The 11,351-nt window shown below is 42.6% G+C and overlaps 1 protein-coding gene across 3 annotated transcripts in view; it reads right to left on the bottom strand.

The window, feature by feature from the left end:
• Window positions 1-7,365: 7,365 nt before the first annotated feature.
• The window catches only part of srpx2 (sushi-repeat containing protein X-linked 2), a 70,210-nt gene continuing 66,224 nt past the window's right edge, over window positions 7,366-11,351 (bottom strand). The window contains exons 9-11 of one of the 3 annotated variants that reach the window (XM_078547066.1): window positions 9,293-9,414; window positions 8,667-8,762; window positions 7,366-8,054 (exon numbers count right to left, since the gene is read on the bottom strand). In XM_078547066.1, the coding sequence (XP_078403192.1) occupies window positions 7,874-8,054; window positions 8,667-8,762; window positions 9,293-9,414 (399 nt within the window). In that variant the 3' untranslated portion in view covers window positions 7,366-7,873. Of the gene's footprint in view, window positions 8,055-8,253; window positions 8,436-8,666; window positions 8,763-9,292; window positions 9,415-11,351 lie in introns of all 3 variants that reach the window. The other 2 variants (XR_013577326.1, XM_078547067.1) reach the window with 2 other exon arrangements.

Genomic DNA, 11,351 nt, shown 5'->3' with positions numbered 1-11,351 from the left:
TTAGCTCCATTTGCAATTCCTCAGATAACGAAGCAGTCTATGCCCGCATGCAGCAAGTCCTGGATAATATTCAAGCTCGGGCTAATAAATGACAAATAACAATTGCAGCACATAAGTGCCAGACACTAACTATCAAATCTAACCATCTCCCATTTTTATTCAGCATTACCATTGCTGAATCCCCCACCAAAAACATCTTGACCAGTAATTTAAATAGACCAGCTATATAAATACTGTCGCTACAAGGGTAAGTTAGTGGCTGGGAACTCTGCAGTGACTAACTCATCTCCTGACTCCCCAAAGCCTTCTCACCATCTACAAGGCACAAGTCAGGAGTGGGATAGAATACTCTCCACTTGGCAGGGTGAGTGCAGCTACAACAACGTTCAAGATGTTTGACACCACCCAGGACAAAACAGTCCACTTGATTGCACCTCATCCATCACCTTAAACATTCACTCCCTCCACTGCCATTGCAAAGTGGCAGCAGTGTGTACCATCTACAAGATGCACGGCAGGAATTCACCAAGGCTCCTTAGACAGCGCCTTCCAAACCCACGACCCCTACCATCTAGAAGAACGAGGGAAGCAGATGCACAGGGACACCGCCAGCTGCAAGTTTTCCATCCTGGTTTGGAACTATATCGCCATTCCTTCACTGTCACTGAATCAAAATCCTGGAACTGCTTTCCTAACAGCACCATGACTGTACCCTTATTTTATGGATTGCATGGTTTCAAGAAGGCAGCTCACTATCACCTCAATAGCAGTAAGGAATAGGCAATAAATGCTGGCCTGTCAGTGATGCTCACAACCCATGAATCTATAACAAAAATTAGACATCGCAGCAATATCAAGGTAAATTATAGTGTGACATAAAGGTTAATCAGAAAGGCACTTCCATTGTACTCCATTTATAGGAGTGTACTGTGTGCAGGAAATATTTGATTCTCCACACCTTTGTTACGCAGATTGAACACTCAATCAGACTGAGACTTTGGCCAAGGAACAGGAGGCAGTTTATTTAACACAGAACAGATAAATGAACGTATTCAACATAAATGATGCCTTTACAGTTATTATGAACTTACTGTCCTTCTCAGACAAATAGAGCTGCTTTCCATAAGTTAACTCGCAACTTTAAAATAAACCATGAAAGCAGCTCTTGTATGAAAAAATCCTAACTCATATTTGGAATTGCTCGATCTCTCGTGCTAACCTAGCAGACTGAAGAACTAAAGGCTGTCATTCTGAGATAAACTCACACTTAGAAGCTTCCAGCTAAAGAGTTACAATGATTCAATGCACCTCCCCTTCTCACAGACCTGATCCGTCTCCAGCCCAGACAGCTGTTAATTCAAAATCACAACCTCCAGGTTGTCACTAACTCAGGATCTTTGATTTGGTTTATTCACTGATTCATGCTGGAAACCACTATCCAGCCAGCTATCAAAAACACTATTCATCCACCTAATAACAATGATTGCATTCAATTGTATTAACATTTTAAAATAACTTTGATCCAAAAAAATTAAGAATTTCATGTCCTTATTGGTGGCTTTGGCTTTTCAGACTGCCAAGCATATTCCTGTACTTGAGACTAGACTTATATTGGAAGTAGATCAAATTTTAGAAAAAGATTGAATATTACAGTAATGTGATCTATCGAAAGAGATGAGCTTGTTAGTTTTAATAACGTTATCTTGTCCCTCTAAAAATGTATTATGGCATGAGAAATCCTAGCAATTCACTTTAAAAATGACATATGAATGAACAGCAAATTGAAATGAACTCCCTCCAAGAATAGTTATTTTTAAAAAACAATTGCTGAACATAAATCAGCATATGAAAAGCAGTTATAATTATTTTTTATTCATTCACGGGCTGTGGACTTCACTGGCTGGGCCAGCATTTATTGCCCATTCCTAATTGCTATTGAGAAGGTGGTGGTGAGCTGCCTTCTTGAACCACTACAATCAATGTGGTGTATGTACGCCCACAGTGCTGTTAGGGAGCGTGTTCCAGGAATTTGACCCAGCGACAGTGAAGGAAACATGATATATTTCCAAGTCAGGGTGATGAGTGACTTGGAGGGGAACTTCCAGGTGGTGGTGTTCCCATCCATCTGCTGCCCTTGCCCTTCTAGATGGTAGGGGTCGTGGGTTTGGAAGGTGCTGTCTCAGGAGCCTTGGTGAATTCCTGCAGTGCATCCTGTAGATGGTACACACTGCTGCTACTGTACATTGGTGGTGGAAGGAGTGACTGTTTGTGGATGTGGTGCCAATCAAGCGCGCTGCTTTTTCCTGGATGGTGTGAAGCTTCTTGAGTGTTGTGGGAGCTGCACTCACCCAGGCGAGTGGGAAATATTCCATCACACTCCTGATTTGTGCCTTGTAGATGATGGACAGGCTTTGGGGAGTCAGGGGGTCAGTTACTCATTGCAGGATTCCTAGTGTCTGACCTGCTCTTGTAGCCACAGTATTTATATGGCTAGTCCAGTTCAGTTTCTGGTCAATGGTAACCCCCAGGATGTTGATAGTGGGGGATTCAGTGATGGTAATGCCATTGAACATCAAGGGGCAATCGTTAGATTCTCTCTTGTTGGAGATGGTCATTGCCTGGCACTTGTATGGCGTGAATGTTACTTGCCACATGTCCGTCCAAGACTGGATATTCTCCAGGCCTTGCTGCATTTGGACATGGACTGCTTCAAAGTCACGAATGGTGCTGAACATTGTGTAATCATCAGAGAACATCCCCACTTCTGACCTTATGATGGAAGGAAGGTCATTGATGAAACAGCTGAAGATGGCTGGACTGAGGACACTACCCTGAGGAACTCCTGCAGTGATATTCTGGAGCTGAGATGATTGACCTCCAACAACAACAACCAGCTTCCTTTGTGCTAAGTATGACTCCAACCAATGGAGAGTTTTCCCCCTGATTCTCATTGACTCCAGTTTTGCTGGGGCTCCTTGATGCCACACTCGGTCAAATGCTGCCCTGATGTCAAGGGCACTCGCTCTCACCTCACCTCAGGAGTTCAGCTCTTTTGTCCATGTTTGAATCAAGGCTGTACTGAGGTCAGGAGCTAAGTGGCCCTCACAGAACCCAAACTGGGCATCAGTGAGCAGGTTATTGCTAAGCAAGTGCCGCTTAATAGACCGTTGATGACCCCTTCCATTACTTTACTGACGATTGAGAGTGACGGGGCGGTAAATGGCCGGGTTGGATTTGTCCTGCTTTTTGTCAGCAGGACATACCTGGGCAATTTTCCACATAGCTGGGTAGATGCCAGTGTTGTAGCTGTACTGAAATAGCTTTGCTAGGGCCATGGCAAGTTTTGGAGCACAAGTCTTTAGTACTATTGCCGGAATATTGTCAGGGCCCATAGCCTTTGCGCTATTCAGTGCCTTCAGCCATTTCTTGATATCATGTGGAGTAAATCGAATTGGCTGAAGACTGGCATCTGTGATGCTGGGGACCTCCGGAGGAGGCTGAGATGGATCATCTACTCGGCACTTCTGGCTGAAGATTGTAGCAAATCCCTCAGCCTTATCTTTTGCACTGACATGCTAGGCTCCCCTATCATTGAGAATGGTGATACTTCTGGAGCCTCCGCCTCCAGTGAGTTGCTTAATTGTCCATCACTATTCACAACTGGATGCGGCAGGACTGTAGAGCCTAGATCTGATCCGTTGGTTGTGGGATCACTTAGCTCTGTCTATCATTTGCAGCTTAGGCTGTTTGGCACCCAAGTAGTCCTGTGTTATAGCTTCCCCAGGCTGACACCTCATTTTTAGGTATGTCTGGTGCTGCTCCTGGCATGCGCTCCTGCACTCTTCATTGAACAGGGTTGATCCCCTGGCTTGATGGTAATGATAGAATGGGAGATATGCTGGGCCATGAGGTTACAAATTGTGTTTGAATACAACTCTGCTGCTGCTGATGGTCCACATCACCTTGAAGCTGCCCAGTCTTGTGTTGCTAGATCTGTACATAATCTATCCCATTTAGCACAGTGGTAGTGTCACACAGCACGATGGAGGGTATTCTTAATGTGAAGGTGGGAATTTGTCTCCACAACGACTGTGCGGTGGTCACTCCTGCCAATACCATCATGGGGAGATGCATCTGAGGCAGGCAGGTTGATGAGGATGAGGTCAAGTATGTTTTTCTCTCTTGTTGGTTCCCTTGTCACCTGCCACGGACCCAGTCTAGTAGCTAGGTCCTTTATGACTTGGCCAGTTCAGTTAGTAGTGGTGCTACCGAGCCACTCTTGGTGTTGGACATTGAAGTCCCCCACCCAGAGTACATTCTGCACCCTTGCCACCCTCAGTGCTTCTTCCAAGTGGTGTTCAACATGGAGGAGCACTGATTCATCAGCTGATGGAGGGCGGTTCGTGGTAATCAGCAGGTTTCCTTGCCCATGTTTGACTTGATGCCATGAGACTTCATGGTGTCCAGAGGCGATGTTGAGGACTCCTAGGGCAACTCCCTCCCAACTGTATGCCACTGTGCTGCCACCTTTGTTGGGTCTGTCCTGCTGGTGAGACAGGACATACCCAGGGCTGGTGATGGTGGTGTCTGAGACGTTATCTGTAAGATATGATTCCGTGAGGATGACTAAGTCAGGCTGTTGCTTGATTAGTCTGTGAGACAGCTCTCCCAATTTTGGCACTAGCCCCAGATGTTAGTAAGGAGGACTTTTCAGAGTCGACAGGGCTGTGTTCGCCATTGTCATTTCTGGTGCCTAGGTCGATGCCTGGTGGTCCTTCCAGTTTCATTCCTTTTTTGAGACTTTGTAGTGGTTTGATACAACTGAGTGGCTTGCTAGGCTATTTCAGGGGGCATTTAAGAGTCAACCAGATTGCTATGGGTCTGGACTCACATGTAGGCCAAATCAAGTAATGGCAGCAGATTTCCTTCCCTAAAGGAATTTGAAATGGTGTTGGAGGTTGCTAAGACTTTTTTACAGATGGGAAGTGTAGCCCTGACTAGTTATAATGGTAGGGGACATGGTAGCATAATGCTTTTGTTATAGTGTTAGGAAATAGAGATAGTTTAAGTGTGTTATATTGTTATTTGTGGGCGTTAGGAATAAGCTTTAGCTTTAAAGTTTAAGTTTGATTTTTATTTCTGTATGTGTGTATTAAGAAAGGGCAAATGGAGTTTTAGATTCACTTTAAAAGGGTGCTTGCATTTCTAATGAGATTTTTTTACGACTATTGCAGCTAACTTAAACAAACAAGGGTGGAATAATTGGACTGTTGCCTAGCAAAAGGGAGCCAGAGAGGCAGGTCCCTCCCACAGACACACACACACAGAAGAAGGGAAACAGCAGGTTTGTTTTGGAAGCTGTTGGAGTTCAGCTGGCTTGGAAGATAGCTGCCAAACAGAAGCTACCTGGAAAGGACAGATAGCCAGTCCCAAGCTAAAGAAAAACCTCAAAATCCAGGGGAGTGGAAGAAGAGAAAGTCCCAAGAAGACCTTCTAGTCAAAGGAAGGACAGGAACCTGGAAAAGGTCCTGTTAAATGAAGTTAAGAGTGAGGGGCATAGAGAGAAAGGCTCCAAGCTTCAGGTTTAAAGAGAAAAGGCTGCAAAAAGCAGATTTAAAGCAAGGACAGCTTGCAAGAGGAAAAAGGTCTAAAGAGACAACTGAAGGTCTCTAACTCTTTGCTATGGGCATGTCAAGCAGTGTATACTGTTGACGGCTGAGCTGGTGAAAGAGAATGCGTGGAAGACAGTTTGAATGCTGGAGGTGGACCTTGCGGAAGGCAGCCGAGAGAAAGCGTCAGTTTGGGAGAAGATTCCAAGGCGAGACCTTGGAGAGTGGAGATTGGGAACCCTCAAGTGAAAGACAGAGAGCAGTGAGACTGGTTGGCTCATGGTGTGCCAAGTGTCTGAGGAGAGTTGAGGAGAGATCCATAGTGTCTGTCTGAGGTGGCATCTGTCACTTGGTTTCAGAGTGTGGTATGTATGACCACAGGGTGCCATAGAAATACATGGACTGTGTACTTACTGTGGACATTAGAGTATAAGATAGCTTTTGTAACTTGTGCTATCCTTACAAATCTGTATATATCTGTGAATGTATAGTTGTGGGTGAAGGAGTATGGAATTATAGTTAATCTTTTCTTGTTGAATAAATGTTTTATTCTTTTGTTTAAAGTTCAACAGCTGACTCCTGTGACTCTGTTCAGTAGCTGCTCTCCACGTTGGGGAGGTGGTGGCATAGTGGTATTGTCATTGGACTAGTAATCCAGAGACTGAGGATAATGCTCTGGAGACCTGGGTTGGAATCCCACCATGGCAGATGGTGGAATTTGAATTCAATAAAAATCTGGAATTAAAAGTCTGATGATGACCATGAAACCATTGCCGATTGTTGTAAAAACCCATCTGATTCACTAATGTCATTTAGGGAAGGAAATCTGACGTCCTCACCTGGTCTGGCCTAAATGTGACTCCAGCAATGGGGTTGACTCTTAAATGCCCTCTGAACAAGGGCAATAAGGGATGGGCATTAAATGCTAGCCTAGCCAGCAATGCCCACATCCCATGAACAAATAAAATCTAAACAAACAAATAAAAGTTAGGATTTATCAAGCTGGGTTCCACTCTGGGATCAGGCTTGTCCAGGGGTAATCTCAGCTGGGGATCATAACAATAGGCCTAGTAATTCAGAGACCTGGATTAATGATTTGGAGACAGGAGTTCAAATCCCACCACAGCAGCTAGGGAATTTAAATTCAGTCAATAAAAAAAAAATCTGGAGTTTAAAGCTAACATCAGTAATGGTGAACATATACTGGATTGCTGTGACAACCCACCTGGTTCGCTAATGTCCTTTTGGGAAGGAAACCATACCACATCTGGCCTATTTGTGACTTCAGACCTACAGGAATATGGTTGACTTTAACAGGCTTCTGAAATGGCCGAGTAAGACACTCAGTTACAGGCAATTAGAATGGTCTTGCAAACTATGCCCGAATCCTGTGAATGAATTAAAGCATTGAAGGTCAAAAACTTTGAGGAAAATTTTGGTCAATCTTTTTGGGAACTGGGCAATGTTGGATAATGTAGACCCAAAGATTAAATTGATATCCACAGAAATTTTAGAGTTTTCTCTGGAATTTTCCTTTGAATTCGTCATGTCTCTCAGGAAAGTAAATAAATTAGGGAATATCTATGATTGGGTAAATTACGTATCATTCGTCAGGTGGAACAGGCTGAATGAGCCAAATGGTCATCTCACCTTTCATGTTTTTGCAAATTCTTATGCCTTAGAAAATGTTTTTGGATTATATACAAGTACATAATTGCAATTACAGGTATTTAAAATCAACTGCCTTTACAGAAAATCAATTTTGGTAAGTTTTATTCATGGAAAAAAACTAATTTCAAAGGCTAACGACAGAAATGGCCCTATTGGAAGTTGAGGAAAGGATGAATGTGTATAGTTCAACTTGCAGACTGAGACTGAGATTTCACGATTTGATAAGAATGATGAATCAGCCCCACAAGCCTCTGAGATATCTCTGCTCCTCTAATTCTGGACTCTTGGGCGTCCCCAACTTTAATGATTCCACCGCTGTCACCCCAGCCTTCAACTGCCAAGATTCTAAGCTCTGGAATTCTCTCATTAAACCTCTTCACTTCTCTTCCCTCCTTTAAGACATTCTTTAAAACCTTGCCCTTTGACCAAGGTTTTGGTCACCGATACTAATATCTCCTTATGTGACTTGGTGTCAAACTTTGTTTGATAATGTTCCTGTGAAGCACCTTAGGATATTTTACTGTGCTACAGGCACTATATAAATACAAGTTGTTGTTGGTGGAAATGTAGGGAAAGCTGGTCAAGTTTGAGTTTTAATTACACAAATTCTCCTTTTGCTGTAGGATATCTCTTTCTTCCGTCTGGAGTAGGTAAGTATCTATGAATGGAAACAGCTCACTGGATGTGACTGGTTGAACATAACGCTCCCTGTCTGTGCCATATTTGTCAATCAAGACAACGTTAAAGTGCTTACTGGATAAGTAATAGGCTTGTCTGCAAAAGGAACCAGAAAAGAAGCAGAGGTTATTGAGGCTGCAAAACAACTTTCACAATTTATAAGCAGAGTACAAGTGCTGTTGATGCAAAGGTAGTAACTAATATGAAAAGTAACATTCTGTAAAATGTAAAAGAAGAGTACATTTTTCTGATCCACATACATTTTCCTTTCTAAAACTCCGGGGGATATTCCTACCTCCTGATTTGGCCTTGTGCCTGAACAAGAAGGGCAACACAACTGCTTCATTCTCAGGCATGGAGTTGTGTATTGGCCCCAAGGCTTTCAACATCAAGGTATGGTTGATTGCCGATCCTATTATCCCTTGGATCCTTCACCCTACATTCAGGATCCTGGCTGGCCATCTAAACATCAGGAATCTGGGGGAACAGCATCAAATTTTATTGGGTGTCTCTGTGGTGGGGCACCCAGCAAGCAGGTTCCCAGAAAAATGAGATGGGAACCTAGGGAGTGTCCTCATCGCTGATCTACATCTGTGCAATGGGCCTGCCCTGTTGTCCAGATCCACTCTCTCTCCCCACTCTACCCCCCACCAAAAGCCCCAGAAATCCCTGGAATAAAAGTCAGGGGAATATGCAAGTATGTTTAACCTGACAGGCTGCCATGAAGTTGTCTCATGAAGCTTTAGATGCTTTAACTCTAATATCTCCATTCTACTATAAGGGTGCTTCCAATGGCAAGAGTACCTGTAATACAGATAACCTGAGAATCTTTCCATTAGGTAGAAAGACAACATTCTACAGCTGAGCTTTTGCTTTTTGTTGCCAACTAAAATGACAACAGCTTGTGCCAACAGTATCTGCTGTCAAAGTGGCCATTTCAAATTTGGCTCCAGGTGGCCACAGGTACAAACCAGTGTACTTCTTCAACAAAATCTAACATAAAATATTTGCTACCAAACTGCCTCTAATTATTTATTGTAAATCATGGAGAATGGTGACAAGGAATGGCTACAAGAGACCAGTATTTGTTTCTTGTTGTTTAGGATTAGGTAAAAATTCAATAATCATTCTACTTTTAATAGCCTTACCATCAAATTTTCCATGATTTTCCTTATTCAATCAATGGATCGCAGTTAGAAACAGAATTGAATTTAAGCAAGCAGTGTTGTTCTTTTGCATCGTTCAGCTCAGCAATCTAAACCAACCTCATTTTATAATAGATCAATCAAAAATACAGTCCACATTTAAAAGCCAACTCAGCACCAGCCTTTTACCTGAGTTGATCAACAATTTTTGAAGAAAGCTGCTGTTCCTTTATACGTCCTATTACTCTGGGTGGATTTCCAACCAATTCTATTATTGTCACTTGTCTCAGTTCCAGACCACAGGCAGCTTCCTGAACAAGAGCAGAAACAATATGCTTCAGCCAGAGAGACTAGTTAGTAACAACATTTGGTTTTAAAATCTCAATTTTGCCATTCAACACTTAATCCTCATTCTCTATATAGGCAATATTCTATTGACAATCTCTATCCTTTGAAGATACACAGTGTAGTAACTATTAGCTTCTAATAATTGTATAACATAGGAAGATTAGAATTTTAAAAATCATGATTAGAGGTGTCCATTGCATTCATTAACCTGTGATATGACCATTTACAGTCTCTAAAATTATCTAGAGATATAACACCAGAAATGCTAAATTTCCATGCCACTCCCCATCCAGCCAGTTGGGTTTGCCTATTCCCCAGGTCTACAATCCTCCCCGCCCCTCTCTTCCCATTCATTCATCAGCTCATTCCTTCTGAGCAAAATCCCTCCTCAGTAATGTTTGCCGATGCCCTACACATCAGGGCAGTTCTTGCCTTACTAGCTGGAATCAGTCACTTGCCAATTGTTTGGAAAGTTGGCAATTCCTGTCCTTAAGATGCTTGCCTGAGTAGTTAGTATGGCTTGAGCAAAATCCTCCATAACTGCTTGGAGTCAGTGATGATGCCTGGTGAGAATTCATCCCTAATGTTGCAACCCTTCCTGTTATTCCCATTCCTACACTTCTTACCCAGGACTCTGCCTCTTATTCCCCCTCCCACTCCAAAACTCTTTCGCCCATCTCCAATATCTGCCTCTGATCTCTGATGCCTGCTCCACTCATATCACTCTGTGCCTGAGGGAATTAAATCTGAACACTGACAACTGGGTGGATCCAGCATAATTGGTGCTGGAACTCTGGAACTGATTAACTATCTCATCTTCCCAACCTCATCCATTTATGAAAATAGAATCTCCTGGATTTTTTGAGGCAAATTTAAAGAACAGGGATCACTGAACTGACTCCATTATGAATTTGAGTTCCTCCATCAGTTTTCATGCAGTGGAAGGGTCACACTATTTGTTCTGCCTCCACTCAGCAGTCTGTGGAAAACTTTTATTTTTTAAGAAGGTTTTGATAGTTTGAGAAAGAAATAATAGTGACTTTGAACTGACTTTGTAGCTCAGGTGGTATCTATACTATTAATTGGAAAGAGAGACATGCTATCTAAGTTTTTTTGTCTAGCACTCATCAGGACAGATGCAAGATTACCAAAAAAAAAGCTCCCTGATCCGCTCTCCATGGTAATGCCTCTAGCAATCAGAGCTGACTAGCCAACCAATCAGCATCCTTTTCTCATGCAGTATAAATTGTTGCTTCCTTTGAAATTTGGCATCCTTGCATCTGTCCTGATGAGTGCAAGACAAAAGCTTTGACAACATGTCTCTCTCTTCAACAACCCTCAAGTTGCTTTTTGCTGACAGGAAGAACATATACATACATTGTGCCTTTTTCAGCTAAACAAAATAAGTGACAGCTATTCACTGACTCATTCCTCAGGGCAATGCCTTGACCAATCAGGGTCAAGCTGCCTGGTTTAAATTTCAAACAATGCTTGGCATTTAACTACCAGTCACCAAAAGTGGTGTATTCTCCATGGCAACACCACTTGCCAACCAATCACCACTCTCTTCACACACAGTAAAAGTTGTTTTCTCCCTTATATTGGTATTCTTGCAAGTGTCCTGCTGAGTGCAAGATACGAAGCTTAGGCATGTCTTTTTTTGCAGCAATACTCAAGTTCTGTACTACCAAGCAACTGATTGGAAAGCTCTATTTCGACAGTTTTGTGTGCTGACCAACATCAGTATAATGAGCATAGTGTTTAACTGTACTACACTTTACTATAAATAATATCTTACTAAAAGTTTATTTGAAAAGCTCAGGGTGGAGGGAAGGACAGGAAAAGGCCAAGAAAGTTTTTGTAAAAGACCATTGACTTCTTTTCTACTGTAACAGGGTTT

The sequence above is a fragment of the Cetorhinus maximus genome, chromosome 8, assembly GCF_964194155.1.
Source record: "Cetorhinus maximus chromosome 8, sCetMax3.hap1.1, whole genome shotgun sequence".
NCBI classification, from domain to species: Eukaryota; Metazoa; Chordata; class Chondrichthyes; order Lamniformes; family Cetorhinidae; genus Cetorhinus; species Cetorhinus maximus.
Note: the sequence above shows the minus strand (reverse complement) of the source record. Positions and strands in the feature narration are given on the sequence as shown.